Source organism: Priapulus caudatus, unplaced genomic scaffold (genome assembly GCF_000485595.1).
Source record: "Priapulus caudatus unplaced genomic scaffold, Priapulus_caudatus-5.0.1 Scaffold560, whole genome shotgun sequence".
Taxonomy (NCBI): Eukaryota; Metazoa; Priapulida; class Priapulimorpha; order Priapulimorphida; family Priapulidae; genus Priapulus; species Priapulus caudatus.
In genome coordinates, this window is record NW_014577621.1 from 119,637 (window position 1) to 140,298 (window position 20,662).

The window sequence follows — 20,662 nt, forward strand, 5'->3', positions numbered from 1 at the left end:
CCACGGATTCAGGACGTTCATTAAAAAACATATGACACATTACGCTTTATCTTCAAACTGATAACGCATGTACAGTGAACGGCAGTGTTCAAACATGGACTGCAGTGGCACGGCGGCTGACATGTTTTTCTGCCATAAAATGGCAAAGGGACAAAGCGTGAAAATATATGAGAAAAACACCGAAGCGAGGCATAGAAGGCGACGCATTCGGGGTTTCATCTCAACGGGAAACGCGTCCGCCCGCCCCCGCCGCCGCGGCGGCGGACGGCGCGGGCCGCCCGCCGCGCCGGCGCACCGCGAGCTCGGCCGTTCGCGACCGGGAAACTACAGATCGATCAAAAAGGCCGCTCCGGCGATCACATTTTCCAACGCCCCGACGCAGTTAAGGACAAGAAAAACAGGCGAGATCAGTCAATAAACGCCTTTGTGATTTATCATAAGAGGGCCCATCCAGCTAGGTATTCTTCACGATCTTTCAGGTGTTGCAGAAAGATGCGATATGATATGACTTACTAGGCACTTTAATTAATTTAATTTTTTTTTTTTTGGGGGTTAGGGTTAGGGTTAGGGGTTGTTTTTTTTAAGTGCTAGTTCATAATCCTAAGTGCCTAGTAGTCATATCATATCGCTCTTAACTGCCGGGTTGGCTTGTCATCAAGTACCGCCGTCAGGCGACGGAGTGAAGTTCTGAATGATGTTTTAACACAGTTAGAATTAGATATCATAAGCAAGAAGACAATCGAGATAGCCCAATCCTCCGCCACAGTTTAAACAGGGCCCCCATCTTGCTGCGTACAAAAAATTCCTGATCGCAGATCTGATCCGGATCACCACCAAATCTAATCGATTGGTTCTGGCCCCAGACCCAAGCCCGTCCAGAAATTCTCATCAAAAATCCGTGCCGTAACTTTTTAAGATATCCTGTTGACGACATAAACGCAAGCAATACAAACTAAGCCATGGGCGAAACATAGTCCTCTTGGCGGGGGTAAATAATTAAGCTATCTGTCGCAGCTCTCAGCCACGACGCCTGACCCACGATTAAATTGCTACATCACGAATGCTCGCTGAAGTATGTTGTAACATTACTTGTTTTTTTTTTTGGAAACAGCGCTTTTCGTGGAAACGTCCGTATTCGGTGCAGTGCGCGACTACACAATGTGCTTTTTCGACTGTTGGGCTCACGTCTCGACTAGAGAATCAATGCTAGCTTCGCTTTCTCCAGGAGGTAAACGTAATCAGCCTGTTCACCTACTAATTACTCGAAGCTGGGGCTTAACAGTTGTAAAACTTTTAGTTGAACTATCGTTATATCAGCCAACCACACCGAACATCGGAACTAGGTGATGGGTAAATTCAGGTAACATTGAGTGTATTTAGGACGCAGAACGTGTTTAGCCCCCATCGACATCGTTCGTTAAGCTGACTTTTGGCTCTTTAATTGAAAAGACCGCTCCAGTAGCCAACAGTATTTTAACAATGTCTTCCGTCGGCGGTGTTTTCGTACAGTGTCAGCACCTCTATATTTAAGATTACCACCGATGAAGCAGCAATACGGAACTGTTACTATATAGCTTCCTGCTATAATTAAATAAATTAATTTTATTTATTTATTAACCTGGCGGTCAGTAAAGGCCTAACTTAACCTCAGGTACCCAGTCCTCAGGTACTCAGTAAGGGAAATGTAACTTACCTCAGGTATCTCAGTACCTCAGTGTTACCTCAGGTAATAGTAAAGGTAACTTACCTCCAGATACGCGCAGTACCTCAGATAAAGGTCTAAGGTAACGTTACCTCAGGTATCTAGTAACCTCAGTAATAGTAAAGTACTTACCTCAGGTAACCGACAGTAACCTCAGGTCAGCCGCAGTAACGCTCAGGTAGCGCTGCAGGTAATAGTAAAGGTAACTTACCGTCAGGTAGCCACAGTAACCTCAGGTACTCAGGTAGGTAAAGGTAGCCCTAACTTACTCCAGGTACCACAGTAACTCAGGTACTCAGGTAATAGTAAAGGTAACTTACCTCAAGTATCGCAGTAATCCTCAGTAGCCTCAAGTAATCGTAAAGGTAACTTACCTGCAAGGTACCACAGTAACCTCAGGTACCTCCAGGATAAGGTGCAAGGTAAACTTACCTGCAGGTACCACAGTAACCTCAGGTACCTCAGGTAAGGTAAAGGTAACTAGTCGCCCACCACCACCCACTCGGCCATGCGCGACAAGCAATACAACATGCAGTATATATAATAGTATAATATTATATAGCACCTATATAGCATACCTGCTATAAACTACCTGCTATAAATTAAATAAATTTATTAAATTTATATATTTACCTGTGGGCAGGAAAAAGGCTACTAAGGAGTGACTAGTCATCACTGAGCTCTATTAATGAACTCTATTAATAGAGCTTAGTGCTGGTCACCCACCACCACCCACTCGACAACGCGCGACTAGCAACACAACATCGGATGCCCTGTACTGTCACAACATCCGGCTCAGACGACAAGCCGTTCGAAATCAATGTCTAGCTAATCCCACCTGGAACAGTGACGGGACGGATGAACGCAGCATAATTGAATCAATATTAATCAAGCGAATCTCTGCTGCTGCGAGGATGGATCAGAGGAAAGCCCGCATTAGCAGCTGGCGATGCGGCGAGTACTGGGCTGTCGTTGCTGTGATCGCACGCTGTGTGTGGCGGACACGCACGGTGCGTCTACGTACCGCCGATCCATCTTGAGCACAGGCTCTGTCTTTTCACTGTCTCTCTCTCTCTCTCTCTCTGTCTGTGTGTGTGCGTCTCTCTCTCCCGCTCTTTCTCCCTCTCTCTTTCTCGTGCGCGCGTGCGTGATGTATGTGTGTGCGTACGCGATGTATGTGTGTGCGCGTACGTGTGCGTATGCGTGCGTGATGTATGTGTGTGCGTACGTGTGCGTATGTGTGTGCGTGTGAGTGTGTGTACGTGCGTGTGCGCGTGTACGCGTGTGTGTGTGTGTACGTGCGTGTGGCGCGCTGTACGTGTGTGTGTGTGTGTGGTGTGTGTGTGGTGTGTGTGCGTGTGTGTGGTGTGTTGTGTGTGTGTGTAGGTGGTTGTACGGTCTGCGTGTACGTGGCGTGTGCGTGCGTGTGCGCGTGTGCGCGTGCGCGCCGTGCGTGCGTGCCGTGCGTGCGTGGCGTGCGTGGGTGCGTGCGTGCGTGCGTGTGTGTGTGGGCGAGGTTCGCACGAGTGGTAGCTTTATCGGGACTAAACACCAGGCGCACGAGCATGAGACGACGAGACGAGTGTAACTGAGCTTGGCCAGTTGTATTTCGCGTAATGGATAACAGCGGCCCTCTCCTCATCGCATCCTTCTAGATTAGCGTCATCACGCTCGCTCGCTAAGTATAGCAAGCATCACTGATTGCGACATGCGATATGCTCGGCTCATGTTAGCCCCAGCCTCGTCATCCCTTTTTACCTTACATAATAAGCAATAATAACAACAACAAGCAACAACAACAGGCACTAATAATATATGATAATAATGAATAAAAACATAATTACGCTGTTTTTAATAATAGCATCATCATCATCATCATCATCATCATCATCATCATCATCATCATTAGGCAGGCAGCAGCAACATTATCATCCTCCTCCCATCATCAGCAGCAGTCATCATCACATCCTCATACACGCAGCATCTCATATCACCATCAGGGCAGCAGCAGCAGCAGGGTCAACATGGCCTTATCACCAAATCATCACAACCCTGCGATAATTTCGTTCCGATTCCCAAGAATCTATAGCGATTTATAGTTTGAAAGTATCACCACCGCAAGCATATTATTACCGCAAGCAGCGGCGTTCCTGTAGAGCCGACGCAAATTTCAAGCTTTGATGTGCGACGTATAATGATGTTGCCGGATACGTGCCAGCCACGTGTGTGTTGTGTGTGTGTGTGTGTGTGGTGTGTGTGGTGCGTGTGTGTGTGTGTCGTGTGTGTGTGTGTGTGTGTGTGTGTGTGTGTGTGTGTGTGTGGTGTGTGCGTGCGTGCGTGTATGTGTGCGTGGTGTGTGTGTGTGTGTGTGTCTGTGTGTGTGTGTGTGTGTCGTGCGCGGGCGGTGTGCGTGTGTGTGGCGTGCGTGCGTGCGTGCGTGCGTGCGCCGTGTGTGTGTGTCGTGCGTGGTGTGTGTGTGGTGCAGTGGCGTGGCGTGGCTGGTGTGTGTGTGTGCGCGCGCGCTCGTAACCGCGCGTGTGTGTGTGCCTGCGTGCGTGCGTGCGGCGCGCGTGTGTGTGTGTGTGTGTGTTGCGTGCGTGCGTGTGTGTGTTGTGTCTGTGTGTGTGTGTGTGCGTGCGTGCGTGCGTGTGTGGTGTGTGGCGTGTGTGTGCGCCGTGTTGGGTGTGTGTGTGTGTGTGTGTGGCGTGCGTGCGTGCGTGCGTGTGGCGTGTGCCCTGCGTGCGTGCGTGCGCGTGTGTGCGTGTGTTGTGTGGTGCGTGCGTGCGTGGTGCTGTGTGCGTGCGTGTTCTGTGTGTGTGCCGCGTGTGTGTGTGCGTGCGTGCGTGCCGTGCGTGTGTTTTGTGTGTGTGTGTGTGTGCGTGTGTGTGCGTGCGTGCGTGTGTGTGTGTGCCGTGAAGTGCGTGTGCTGTGGTGCGTGTGTGTGTGTGTGTTTGTGTGTGTGTGTGTGTGTGTGTGTGCGTGTGTGGCGTGTGTGTGTGTGTGCGTGCGTGTGTGTTATGTGTGGCGTGGGTGTGTGTTTTGTGTGCGTGCGTGCTGTGTGTGTGCACGCGCTCGTGCGTGTGTGTGTGGCCTGCGTACGTGCGTGCGCGTGGTGCGCGTGTTGTGTGTGTGTGTGTGTGTGTGCGCGCGCGCGCCGTGTGTATGCTCGTGTGTGTGTGTTGTGTGTGTGTGTGTGTGTGCGTGCGTGTGATGTGTGTGTGTGTGTGTGTGTGCGCGCGCGCGCGTGTGTGTGGGTGTGGTATGCTCGTGTGTGTGTGTGTGTCTGTGTGCTGTGTTCGTGGCGTGTGTCGTGTGGTAGTGTGTGTGGTGCGCGCGCGCGCGTGGTGTGTGTGTGTGCGCGCTGTGTAGTGCTCGTGTGTGTGGATGTGTTTGTGTGGTGTGTGTGTGTTGCGCGCGCGGCGTGGTGTGTGTGTGTGTGTGTGCGTGCGTGTGTGGGGTGTTGTGCGTGCGTGCGTGCGCGCGTGCATGCGTGGGGTGGGTGTGCTGCGCGTGCGCGGCGCGGTGATGTGTCGTGTGTGGTGTATGTGTGTGGCGCCGCGCGTCGTGTGTGTGGTGTAGTGGTGCGTTGTGCGTGCGCGTGCATGCGTGCGTGCGTGCGCTGCGTCGTGCGTGCGTGCGTGCGTGCGTGGTATGTGTGTGTGGTGTGGTGTGTGGTGTGTGGTGTGTGTGGTGTGTGTGGGATGGGTCAGTACTCCGTAATCGCATATGCGCCACGCGCGGCTCTCCAGAAGCCAGACGATAGACTAACATTCGTCAGGCAAAAAAACTTCATTTAAAGCCAAGAAACTGCAGACTGTTATCTATCAAAGTGATGCTTCGAAACCGAAATACAGCGAGCTCTTCCGATTAAAAAGTGATTCCCGCCTGTTGGCATCCGAAGCTCATACATTCAGCGGCCATCTTGTGATAGTTTTTCCTCAAATATATACGCTAGACCAGTAGACTGCCATATAGATACTCTCATAGTCAGAGTCATGGTCATAGGTCATAGTAATAGTCATAGGTCATAAGTCATAGTAATAGTCATAGTAATAGGTCATAGTAATAGTCATAGATCATAAGTCATAGTAATAGTCATAGATCATAAGTCATAGTAATAGTCATAGGTAATAGTAATAGGTATAAGTATAAGTAATAGTATAGTATGTATAGTCATAAAGTCATAGCGTATAAGTTAAGTACATAGGTAATAGTAATAGTCATAGGTAATAGTAATAGTCATAGGTAATAGTAATAGTCATAGGTAATAGTAATAGTCATAAGTAATAGTAATAGTCATAGGTCATAGTCATAGTATAGTCATAGTAATAGTAATAGTCATAGGTCATAGGTCATAGGGTCATAGGTCATAGTAATAGGTCATAGTAATAGTCATAGGTCATAGTATAGTCATAGGTAACAGTAATAGTCATAGGTCATAGGTCATAGTCATAGTCATGGTCATCTAAAGCCAAGAAACTGCAGGCCGTTATCTATCAACGTGATGCGAACAGAAATAACGCACGCACGCACGCACGCACGCACGCACGCACGCACGCACGCACACACACACACCCACTCTCTCTCTCTCTCTCTCTCTCTCTCTCTCTCTTTCTCTTTCTCTCTCTCTCACTCTCTCTCTCTCTTCCGTCTAAAAAGTGACACCTGCCTTTTGGCTTCCGAAGCTCATACATTTCAGCGGCCATCTTGTGATAGTGACTCATCCCTCCTAACAGCTGATGCAAATCCGCGCCAACACTCAACGGAATTATAGTGGGTTTCATTGATTGATAGTTTAGAAAACATAGATTAAAATTATTTAGAGAGCTCCCGCTATAACGCAGATTCGTGAAAAACCGCAGATTCCGATATAATGAGATTATCGCTTTGGATCCGGCTTTTATCCCGTATTTTCTTTTTTTTCAATTTCTTATTTAAAGCTTTGATTATGCCGCTATGATGCGACTATGGCGTTTTACACGATGGCAGCAAATGCCGGGGACGATGACTCATACGTCCATACATTGGTCACAGTCATGGTCATGGGTAATAGTAATAAGCAATAGTAATATTCATAGTAATAGTCATGGTCATGGTCAAGGTCATTGTCATGGTCATGGTCAATGTCATAGTCATGGTCAAGGTCAAGGTCATGGTCATGGTCATGGTCAAGGTCATAGTCATGGACATGATCATGGACCATATGTCATAGACTCATAGACTATGATAGGAAATTATTCCTCAAATACGTACAAGACACGTACCGGAAGACTACCTTAAACATATAACCTTAAACATAGATAACCTTATTCGAATTATTTAACCTTATACATAGATAGCTTCCACCAATAACCACCGCCGTGACGCGGCAGCAATTCTAGCAGAAACGCGTAAAATTTGCGGAATTCGGCGCCATAACGCGCGCACGTATGACGCACGCGGACGTAACACCCGCCAGCACACACACACGCACGCACGCACGCACGCACGCACGCACGCACGCACACACACAAATACGCACGCACGCACGCACGCACACATACACACACGCACGCACGCACCCACATTACTACGGCGTGTCACAAACGTACCTACCATGCACCAACGCCACATCCCTCTGCCGCACTAGAGGCGAGTGCCGATGTCGGCATATAATATATAGACAGCAGAGAGACGGCAGACGCTCCACGCGACCGATCAACCCCGAGTCGCATTTTAATATTAAATCGATTGATCTGCACCCGCGTACGCTGCCACTATACGAGTGCTTGCTTTATGCTTTCACTATATATAGAAGAGGGGCTGCGAGTGTGTCACTGCTGTAGTTCGGACATCATCCCTCCCGCTGTATCGATCCGTATATGCGACCTCCCCCCCCCCTCACCCCTCCCCCGCCGCCGCCGCTTCTCTCGTCACCTATCTGTCCGTTGGAATAATTTAATGGGATGACGCGGACGCGACAGTGTGGTCGACCTTTCGATATCCGTCAGCAAGCAGATCGAGAGAGCTTGAACGTTTAACCACTGAGCACGCATGCACGCATTGCATGCTGCACGCTTCAGCAATACACGGTCCGAGTCGGTTCGCGTATCGGGTGCGTGGGAGGACGTGCGAGGCGGAGGCGGAGGCGGGGGAGACAGAAATCCGAGAAGCGATTTGTTTTTGCTGTCGCGCGGAAAAAGTTCGATTACATCCCCGGCGGAGAAATGAAGCTGACATATGTTTGCAATACATAGTGCGCGTGTGTTCACAAGCGAAGTTCACAATAATCTTGCTATAATCAATATGAAATTCAATCGCTTCAACAATAAAGTTCACAAGTGCGTGTGAAAGGAATTATAAATCCAACCGCGGCATCGCCAGCATCAGCAATTTAATAACGACGGTGAAGAGAAATTTTGCATATAAGTGTAAAATGTCTTTGTGACGGCGCCAGCAATTTATACTAGATTAACAACAGCGATTCCAACTGGCATTGGCCATAAACCAACACATAGTTAGGTAACATGAACGTAGTTTGGTGGGCACAAATCTATATGTGATTTGAAATATAATCGGCATGCACACACATACACGTTACAAGCACAGTGCTTGCTACTAATGACTGTGCTAATACTGCTAGTGCCACGACAACTACACCCGCTCAGTCGTGTGTGTATGTATGTATGTATACATAACACGCTGGCCTCGTGGCTTCGAATCTTGCCTCGTGCTCCCGGCACTGCCTCGGGAGACAGTTTGGTTTACCGTTACTGTACGATGCTTCTACAAAGAATGCGTCGATATGCGAATGTTAAATTTGAAACCCACGATCCAATAAGTTAATGGACTTACCATGGCTATGGTTTACTGGACTCCGGGGCATCCAATCGTCAAACGTGAATTTTGCACGTATTAGCACGATGCCGTAAATAATCCGCAGTGGCCTGTACTAACACAGACACACACGTGTGCTGATGCCGAGTACGCGTGTTAATTACTTACTGTGGAGATGATTGGCACCGTCGCTCATGCTATCAGGTTTTATGGTAGCATTTAGGCCAACAATCCACAACGACAACAACAATAAGGATAATGACGATGACGACGACGACGACGACGACGACGACGACGACGACGACGACGACGACGACGACAACAACAACAACAACAACAACAACAATAACAACAATGCCACCAACATTAAAAACAACAACGACACTATTCGCACTACCAACACCAATAACACAACAACAACAACAACAACAACAACAACAACAACAACAACAACAACAACGACGACAACGACGACGACAACAACAACAGCAGCAACAGCAGCATCTGCAACAACGACACGTGTCAGCAGGCACGCACACACACACACGCACGCACGCACGGCACACACACGCACGCACGCACGCACGCACGCACGCACGCACACACACATACACACACACGGCGTCATAAAACGCAGTATGTGTAGTCGATGGGTCAATCGGTCGCAAATAATTATGTGTGGTCGCCAGCGCTATTCGCAACGCGTTGATACCATACACGGTCATTCGTGGGAATGTGTTCATGTGTTCATGTGTTCGTGCAATTCATGTGTTCATGCGGGGAGGTGCATTACGATCTCTTATGCTGTAGCAAAAAAATGTCACCCTTTCCTTGCTCGATTCAGAATCACGATTCAACAAAACCCATTTAGAATACGCTAATCGCAAATGTGTTTACGAATCAAGCATCTCAACATAAAATTAAAAATAATGCTATTACATGTAATTCGAAACATTGTGCAATACTTCGCTTTAAATGTCAAAATGCCGTGGCAATTTCGCTTGGTTTACTTCAGAACTTCTTCTTACTTATAGAATCAATGTTTCCAGACATCTCGATGGCACACGTGTCTCTGGAATATAGCTACACTGCTTAGAGCTCTGTCGGTACACGTCATGTGCCTCAGTAGATCTCAATCTTGTAGATTTTGCTATAAAACTCTATACATTTCCCTTGCAAATTATCATTCTGATTGGTTTAATAAGAGCTTCTGAACACATCACCAATGTTCGCTCATTCCATGGCGGATTCGCACGCTTTATATACTCAATGCATTTCAAAACGAAAATACTTCAGTGATTAAACACACTGATATATATATATATATATATAGCCTTTGAATATGTGATAAGTAAACGTGGCAGTGTTAAGAATAGCGGACAGTGGTTGCATGTATTTGCCCCTGCCGTTGTCACACTAAGTGTCAGTCAGAAATCAACGTTACATCCGTTCAGTAAATAAACCGTCATTTGTCGAACTAGGAGCTGTAGCAGCTGCATACTGCATAGTAACCATAGAAATAATACCGTAGTTTGATCATAGATATATCTATGGTTAGATATCTCTATATATTTCAATATGACTGTAAACCCAACCGGGCACGCCTTTGCAAGACGAGTGACGCAACGCACGTTCAACAAACAATTTCTGCCCTATTCTATATAGTTCTATAATCTATCTATATAGTTCTATAATCTATCTATATAGTTCTATAATCTATCTATATATTTGAAGTTCTATATAATTCTATATAGTTCGTTCTCAAATACCAGTGGGCATATACACGACGTCTCAGCGTCTCTCTGCTAACGAGCTGTCTATCTTCAAAATTGCAGAGAACTTAATTAGCAGCTGTGCTGAAACTCAGGCCGGCTTCACAAGATAAGAGGCGCGTTTGCCTCATCTTGTTCTCAAGTATAAATTGTACTCAATTTCCCCCCGAAACCGACTGCGGAATTTGACAGACAGACGAGCGGTTGTGTACCAAAGCAATATATATATAAATATATATACCCATGCAGGAGGTTTGTTCCGTGGTGAGCAAAACTTGGTAGAAATGGCATACACGTGAAAAAGCTAGGAGGTAGTCAATATTATACGTCAAATTACGTAATAAATCACAAGAAGAAAATGTTTAGGAGAGACAAATAGGTTTTTCTGTCCTCACGGTACATTCAGACCCGCATCAGCATGGTTGAGGCTGTGTCATCTAAACTGCTTATATACCACTCTAGTTTATACTTGCACAGTTGTTGCTGCAATCTATTCATCCGTCAGTAAATCCGACAATTTCGGACCGACGGACTACCCTTAATTTTAAACCCTGGTTTACCTACTCACGCGCCCAGCGCACGTAAACAACATTGCCTACAGAAACTAAAACGTCGCAGACTGCCCCGCCTAATCATTGTTCGCCTACACACGTGCTCAGAGCGTGAACAACGTTTGCCTACAGACAAGAAAGGCGGGCCTAATCATGGTTCGCCTACCCACGTGCTCAGAGCGTAAACAACGTTTGCCTACAGACAAGAAAGGCGGGCCTAATCATGGTTCGCCTACACACGTGCTCAGAGCGTAAACAACGTTTGCCTACAGAAAAGAATGCCTTGCCTTAATCATTGTTCGCCTACACATGTGCTCAGAGCGCGAACAACAGCATCGTGTCACGTTTTCATTGACTGGCGGCTACAAACAGCGATGCTACAAACAACAAATGATCTCGGGTGGGGTTGAGCACGTCATATTGCGCGTCTACCGGGAACATGAATCCCCGTGAATGCACGTGAAACCGCGTGAACCCGTGTGAAACCGTGTGAAACTGCATGAAAACTGTGTGGAAACATGCGTGAAAATGTGTGAAAACAACCATGAAACCGGCGTGATCCCCGTGTGAAAGCGCGTGAAACAACGCGCGTGAAACTCGTTAATGAAACAAAGTGACGTGATAACCGTGTTGTGAAAACGCGTGAAAGCGCGTGAACTAGTGTGAAACAATCGTGATAGCGGTGTGGAAACCGCGTGAAACTGTGTGATAACAACCGTGAGACCGCGTGAACTCGCGTGAAGCGCCGCGGTGAACCGTGTGTTGAAACGCGTGTGATTAACTCGCAACGAAAGCGCGGTGAACTGTGTGAAAACAAGCGTGAGAACCGCGTGATCCACCGCGTGAAAACGCGTGTGAAACCGCGTGAAAGCGCGTGAAACTGCGTGAAACTGTGTGAAACAACGTGAAACCGCGTGAACCCCCTGCGTGAAAGCGCTCTTGTTCGAACAGGCATCACGTACACGCGCACCGAACATATATAAATTATATTATATATATATTATATATATATATATATATATAATATATATATATTATTGTATTTATTATATAGTACTATATATATATAATGTGTTGTAGCAGAAGAGAGAGAGAGAGAAACAGAGAAAGAGATCGAGAGAGAGAAGCGAAGAGGAGAGAGAGAGCAGGAGAGAGAGGAGAGATGAGAGAGAGAGAGCGAAGAGAGAGTGTGGGTGTTCCGATTGTATTCATTTCGCGCACTCATTTGCTGTTTTAATAGGTATATATTTTATCTGTGAGGATACAGAACAAAATAGTCCCACGAACTCCGTGTATAGGGCGATGAATAGCAGTAGCGATATAAGATATATATGCTTATCATAATTCTCTCGCTCTCTCTTCTCTCTCTCTCTCTCTCTCTGCCTCTCTCTCTCTCCTCTTCTCTCTCTAATATAGTATATATAATATTATATATATGACTGTTTTTATCTGTGGAGTGACACATATAGAATGAGGGGTCCAAGTGTTTACTATATTAAACAATCGACAACCTCATTCTATATACGTATATATATACGAATGAGGTTGTCGATTGTAATATATATGTTTATGGTAAATATATATATATTATATTGATATTATATATATAGTAATATATACATATGATATAGGAGAGAGAGAGAGAGAGAAGAGAGAGAGAGAGAAAGAGAGACGTAAATGGGCACACGGACACTAATAACGACCATAGCCACAGAAACCACAGCTCATAGAAACAAAGGTGCGCTGCCTGTCCGGCATATCGTAACTGAGAGCTTTCGAACAGCGGTCTACTATAAAACATATACTAATTACACGTTCACTATATCAAACCTATACATAGCACGTCTAGCTATACCTATACTAATTACACGTCTACTAAAACTCTATACTAATACACGTCTACTATGAAAAGCTAATACTAATACTACGTCCTACTATAAAACATATACTAATACCCGTTACATAAAAACTATACTATGACACGTCTACTACTAAAAGCTATACTAATACACTTCTCTTGTCCGATTTACAACAGAACTGGAAACATCTATCGAGTCGATATGCCAATCGTACCAATCGATGCTAAAATACATTTGCGTGTGAAAGCGTGTTCAAAGCGCGTGTAAAAAGTCGCGTGAAAGCGCGTGAAAGAGCGTGAAAGAGCGTGTAAAGCGCGTGAAAAGCGTGTTAAATGCTCGTGAGAAGCGCGTGAAAGCGCGTGAAAGAGCGTGAAAGCAGCGTGAAACGCGTGTTAAAAGCGCGTGACAGAGCGTGAAAGCGTGTGACAGCGCCGTGAAGCGTGGTGAAGCGTGTGAAAGCGCGTAATACAGCTCAACACACGCATGCTGAACATACACGCTTATAAAATACACCAATTCATTTTGTCAAGCAATGCTGTGAAGCTTGTTATATATGTATAAATAGTCATATATATACCGGTACTACCTTATGAAATATAATTCTGATATATGGTATGAACAATCGACACGCGTTAATTCTATTATCTTATCTATAATACTGTGTATTAGTATACTAGTGTATATTATATATATATATACACATATTTATATACTATAGAATATGCTATGTACATTATATATGGTGAAACAGGAAGGGAATCTTGTACGGTGCCGTGGCCGTGGCCGTGTGCGTGCTACGCGTGTATATTGGGTATGATCGCTTCAGACGTCCGTCGCGTATTATACCATCATTGCCGTAGCTACAATATTATATCATGCCCGAGAGCCAAGTCGAATGCTTGTTCACTCTTGCCCCACGTTGACTGTCGTTTCCCTGATAGTGCGTGTATGTTAACATCACGCATCAACGCATCCCACTGACAACCGTGACCGACTACACCGCATATTACTATATAATATAGTATATATACTATAGGTATATATATATATATATATATAATATATAATGATTGCGGCATTGTGTTTTCACGAAAATTAGCAAGGTCGGCTTTCGCACAAACTCGCGTCAATGGACACGTACGAAATAGAAGTACGGAAATAGAAGCGAATTCACAACAGATATATGCGTGCTGCCCGCGGGTGAAGCATATGGTGTCCACCACTCAAGCGTCTTATGTACCTTGCTTCGATGTACCTGACACGGGAACGAATCGATTAAATATCATATTATACTTATAGTATAATATATATATATATATAATATCTATATAGTATAGTTATATTGTTATATCTAAGAACCAATATAGGATAAGTTCGTTCTATTATGGACTCTTGATATAATTATATATGTAAATATGTATGTACGTCAATGAGGTTACACGTAATTGTGCTGCGGCGTATATAGAAGCGAGATAGTCTAGCTGATGTTGGTATACGCACGTCAACAAGCGCTCGCGTCACCCATCGGCACGCTGCGTGTATCGTAGTTATTCAACGGGTGATTGTGAAACGGTGGAAATGCGTGCACTGGCCGCGGCGTTGTATACGTGACGCGTATATACGTTCACGTATGTAAATGTACGCGTATAATATGTATATGTGGCATGTTATAAATGCTTAAGGCTGGAACAAATGTAAAATGAGTGAAGGCCCAAAAACAAAGGCATAATATGCGTGATTATTACTCGCTACGCACGCGCACCGACGGCACAGTCACGCAACGCCACGCAAGACCACACCACACACACACACACACACACACACACACACACACACACACACACACACACACACACGCACACACACACACAAACACACACACACACACGCACACATTACAGTGATGGCGAGCTGACGCTTCTAATTTCCGCTGTTCAAATTTCGCGATTCTTTCCATTTATAGGAAAACGCCAGACACAGTCACCCGATACAACGTCATCGCGATTGAAACTCAATGCATGTACTAATGAAATGATGAACTAATAACGAATTAGTATCAATTGCGATCAGGTGTTGCGTACCTTTTCCTGACTCACACCTTCACTGCTTATTTCTATTTTAATTACAGTTCATTATACTCTAACAGCTTAGCGTCAAAGCACTCTTTGTTCTTGTAATTAACAACATGTCGCCTAACAGATGAGAACTTTAATAGGGCAAAAATGCATTCATTTTTTCCATTCATCTCGAATTAATTACAATTACCCGGAAGCCGATTACACTGATAAGCTCTGAAACAACAGCGGGTAAACAAGCTGTCAACAAGGTTAAGGATAGTGTTAGAGTTACGGACGGGTAACACTGTAAAGGGCATTGCAACATAACTGCTCATCAAATTCCATCAAACTCAAATCCATTACATAAAAGAGATGTCTCTCTACGCTCTCGGTGAAATTTTATTTTTTATTTTATCGCTAATTATTAAGTGACGGCAAAAATTGTGAATTTATACAAAAAAAGCAGAAACAGCAAAGAGTTGGGACCTAAACTTTTAACCATAAGTTGTTCTTAATATGAACTAAAAAAAGAGTCTCTGGAATTTTTTTTAAATGCTTTAATTTAGGAAATAAGTTGAAAATATGTACGAAAATTTGTAGTGATTTTCAAAACGCAGCAATTTCGTAAACAAAGAGCCATAACTTGTAAAATATCACCCTTTTTTTAAATTCCATGCACGGACTTGTTTTCCTTTGATATGTTAGCATTGAAACGTATCAAAAAATGTTGGAATCGGAGTTGTGAGTTTCGAGATATAGCGTTTGTAAAATCAGCAACTTCAGCATTTCTAACCATTGAGATATTAGCACTTTTCTAAATTTCCCATGATTGAACGCCCGTGTTAAGGCGGGAATTTGGAACTGTTTGGGAGGCTACATACAGTACGTACACACAGCGTGGGTGCGATCTATCAAATAAAGTGGGTATTGAAATTTCGACCGAAAATCACCTCCCAACCTTAACAGTATCTGGTTCTGTTCTGGGTTCTGGGTTCTGTTCAAATCGCCGAAACCCCCTTCCCAGTTTCTTCTCTAACAAACCAGCTCAAAATCGAACACGATGGGCAGAAAACGACAAGACACCGTTTGACATAAGCAGAGTCATCGACACACCGCTAAGCTAGCAGAGAGGGAATGTGATGCTAACATTTACTGCCGTTTTCAATGTTGTGCCCGTTCTACATAACATTAATGCCTCCCTCCACAAAGCGCTAACATATTGATCTCTCCCTCTCTCTCTCGCTCTCACGCTCTCACGCTCTCTCGCTCTCTCGCTCTCTCGCTCTCTCGCTCTCTCGCTCTCGCTCTCTCTCGCGCTCTCTCTCTCTCTCTCGCACTGCCGCTGGCTGACTTGTGTGCGAAAACACAGCAGCAGCTCTCGCTCGCCAAGTGAGTAGTCACTCAGTCAGTCAGTGAGACAGTCAGATCTACTACTTACTACCTTCACGTTCATGCCAATTAGCGTATTTAAACGCGCGCGGAAACGAAACATTACGGGGACTGTTGTTAAATGTGGGATTTCGTCGAGCAAAATGAAAGCGATCCATCTTCCGTTGCCTCATCGTCGCCGCGGGCCGGCTAGCTAGAGCAACAGCAGACGACTGATCAACAGTAGCAGTGCGTTTGCTCGAGAAGTTTGATGAAAATCACGTGTAAAAGCACTGAAGCCAGCATCTGGAGCAGGCACTGCACGCACGCACGCACGCACGCACGCACGCACACGCACGAACAGGGCAGCATTTAGACCGACAGACGCACAGACAGGCAAGCAAGCAGGCAGGCACGCATGCACGCACGCACGCATCCACGCACACACACGGACGCATGCACGCACGCGCGCGCACTCACGCGCGCGCACTCACGCGCGCGCACACACATCTTCTTGTAAACACTTTTGTGTATAAACAATATCGGGACCGAGAACGAAATATATTTATGTGTCAGTGTGCAGCAGCTAGCGTGCGGCAGCCAGCGTGTGTTGCAGATGAGCATTTGGACGGCATTTACAGGCAATTGTCGGCAATAATAGGTGAAAGAGAGTAGAGAAACAAGACTTTGGTAGTAAATAGATTTCGTATTTATTTACCATTATATTTTATTGAAACGCTCCAAGTGCCTGTGGCACGAGCGACGTGCCACGCACGCGGACCACGAGTATCAGCTGTACCAACGAAACATACTGTGCAGCAGCAGCAGCAGCAGCAAGACCTTTACATCCCCCCACCTATACTCCTCACAGAAGGAGCGTAAAGGTCAGAATAGAGGCCCGATCTTCCAGATATTAATTGTAATAGCTGTATTGTGACATAGTATATATTGACATCAAAGTGCTCATCAAAGCGACATACCGTGCAACAACAACAACACCAGAAAAAGCGTAAAAGTCAGAAACCGTACACGATTTTCCAGATATTATATCATACACACCACCTAATCACTATTCATAAGGTTAGGTATGAATCTCGTTCCCTCGCATGCTATAAAGCGCTATATATTGGCATCGAATTTCTCAAGTGCCATCCATCTGAGTATACTCATGTGCTAGCGAGTCTGTATATGAATTTTGACAAGTTCATAAAATGCAAGTCAGAGGATCGTTGTCAGACACATCGTGTGTCTAAAATATGCATAACCTTTGAAGTGAAGTTTCTCGCAAAAGTTATGAGATTCTTGGCTTGAGATTGTCATGTCTATTTCATGATGTCTCTGATAACGTGTTCTAGCGTATCAAAGGAAGCATCGCTTCATTACATCTCAAAATCTGAAAACATGCAGTGAAATATAATCCCACTTATGTGCGGACAGGCTACGTATTATGTTTGTTCGTTCGTTCGTTCGTTCGTTCGTTCGCTCGCTCGTTCGTTCGTTCGCTCGTTCGTTCGTTCGTTCGTTCGTTCGTTCGTTCGTTCGTTCGTTCGTTCGTTCGTGCGTTCGTTCGTTCGTTCGTTCGTTCGTTCGTTCGGTCGATCGTTCGTTTATTCATCCAACTCCCGTAGGGGTCAGTGAAGCGTTGATAAAGTTTTTCCTCCACGAGCATCTATATTGCATCGCCACTTTCATTTCGACTAGTTCGAGCCCAGTGTGTTCAAGTAGTATGGATTTCAGGGTAATATTGAGACGACCAACACGACGTCTGGAATCTGGGGACCACAGCAGTAACTTCGCTGCGGGTTCTTCGTGACGGGAAACGTGACCTGCCAATGCAAGTCGTCTACTTTTGACGACTGTAGAAATTCGTGGCAGTTTCCCATACGTATTACACCGGCTTGAAAACTCGTAAGGATTTAATTATGCTGTGTTATGGTATAGAAAAACAGCAAATGAAATAATAATACGGCCGAATTCGTTTACATCGCAACAATTGCTTGGCGAATGACGTCGCAGACATAAGTGCATCTATTTCCGACAAAGATGCATCTGACTCTGTGACGTACGTGGCAATGCAAGGCGTGTGTATGTAATGAAGCTAAAAATGAGGCGTGTGCGTGCTAAAAATGAGGCGTGTAAAAAAGGCGTGTGTATAAAAAATATATGTAATGAAGCTAAAGTTATTATAAACCGCGCGTTGGAAAGAAGTTGATTAAACGAAAATGATTAAGAATGTAAACCGAGCGTCCTAGTGACGGCGGCAAGGAAAGCAAACGGCCTACTTAAGAAAGCAGATTAGCATAATGCAAGGTAGACTACCACACACATTGACATCGTAAAAAGCCATTACTCGGCAGTACGGCACGAGGCACGAGGCTCAGGCACGAGACCGCCCGGTAGCGAATTTGCGATTCCCAAACCGTATAGCTTTGGAAGAAAAATTGAGCAACGTGATTGGCTAGAAAAATTTTAGGACACGCATTATTAGTCAACAAGCTAATATATTAAGTTATAAGCTAATATTATAAAGAAATATATTTAATTCAGAACATAAACAAATGTTACAGAACAAATAAATGCAGAAACAAATAAAATACAAAGAAATACATAACGCAGAGGAAAATAAAAACACCATATGGCATTCGAACGCGGTACCTTACGATCACGAAGCGAACGTTCTGGCGTTGACCCACTAAGACAGATTCTAAATTCGTGGATATAGAAATCTGTTAACCCTAACCCTAACCGTAACCCTAACCTTAACCATAACTCTAACCCGAATCCTAACCCTAACCCTAACCTTAACCATAACCCTAACCCGAATCCTAACCCTAACCCTAACCCTAATTCTAAAATAAAACAAAATTAGCCAAAAATAATAAGAAATAAAATAAATAAGCCCCTGTGCAAAATGCGCGATGGTGTGCGTGCGATAGTGGGCGTGTCCTAAGCATTTTCTAGCCAATCACGTTGCTCAATTTTTCTTCCATAGCTATACGGTTTGGGAATCGCAAATTTGCCGCCCGGTAAGCCGAAAACATCCATCTCCCCTTCTATGGAAAATAGTGAGAGTGTTCGTAAAAACAATTAAGCTTAGCCGTGCCTCGACACGGCCTGTGGAACGGTCGCATACGGTCAGCTCGACCACTATTATTCACTACGGTCTATAGAGGCGTGTCGGAGACGTTATACGCACGTCTCCGAGGCTAATGACCGTTCGAATTAGAATAAATACCGCGGGTTTTTGCATAGAAAAGCAGTTCGAATCACGGTTCCGACCTGGTATGTATCAATAAGATTGTTCTATCGTATTCGTGTCTTACTGTATTGCTGTGTCTCTTTAAACTACTTTGAGTCATAGTACCTTTTTGTGATAAACTTCTTTGTTATCATATACATAAACTCTGTTGGTATTTTATGATAAACAAGTAGTGCATTCCATGTACCTTACGCTAAACATATTGAGAGACGTAGCACAAGTTACGGACTGTATTTTGTGTGACTAAACTAATTATTCTAATCTCGCTGTGAAGCGTGCACGGTTGCTGTTTCACTAACTCGACGAACCTTGTATGACTGACCATAGTTGGTGATAAGGAAATAGATATTATCAAGAGCTAATAATACCTTTATTATTAGCTCTATTATAGCTTTATTATTATAATACCGGTATTATTAGCTCTTGATATTATATATTGTTGTACGTACACTTCGTGTCTGTCTATTATTTTATGCTAACCTCAGGGTACATTAATTCATAATTACCCGCACCAAGCGAGAACCTCTGGGAATAACATCACAGGTCTACACTATACGACACGTGCCGCTCACACGACAGTATATGAACGAAACCACTTCATTACACAGTTGCCATACGAAAGTGTAGAGACGGGATCTCGCGGGAAACACAAGCGACATCGAAATGTAACCAACAACAACTCAAGCAAAGAAATTACAATCGTTACGCACGCTGGCAAAAGTAACGACGTACGAGTGCATGCTCCCGGATACGCTAACCTCACACTGTAGACACTTTCTGTTACGCAAGCAACACCGGTGTAGGTAACGGTCGGGAAAATATTTAAAAAATAAGAAATGAGAAAATATGAATGAGAAAATATGAGGAAATACGGTCGGGGAAAATTTCTCGAAATCCTTTACTCTCAAACCTTGACCTCCACACGACCTTGACCTGCAAAACTGCGACCGATGACGTCACGAGTCGCAGCGAGCGTGCAGTGGCCACTCTGGGCCAACAACGATGTATGCAGAAGAGATTCGGGACGATGTCACGGGGACGCGTTTCTATTTGCCGTAACTCACGGGGGGGGAGAGGGATTATCCGTATATAAGGCGTATACACAGTCACACCATTAGCCACTCGGTGATGCTTACGCGCATCCGTTGTCATCGCAGAAATGAATTAGTGCTAACACCGTGAAGGCCGCCCCCCTTGCATTCACGTGGGCAGCGAGGAGTGCGAATGTCTCTCTCTCTCTCTCTCTCTCTCTCTCTCTCTCTCTCTCTCTCTCTCTCT

At 45.0% G+C, this 20,662-nt stretch overlaps 1 protein-coding gene across 1 annotated transcript in view; it reads left to right on the plus strand.

Moving 5' to 3' along the window:
• Positions 1 to 6,788: 6,788 nt before the first annotated feature.
• LOC106811655 overlaps positions 6,789 to 20,662 on the plus strand; it is a 28,034-nt gene continuing 14,160 nt past the window's right edge. Inside the window, exon 1 of the mRNA XM_014815356.1 lies at positions 6,789 to 6,907. Within this exon, the coding sequence (XP_014670842.1) occupies positions 6,789 to 6,907 (119 nt within the window). The remainder of the gene's footprint in view (positions 6,908 to 20,662) is intronic.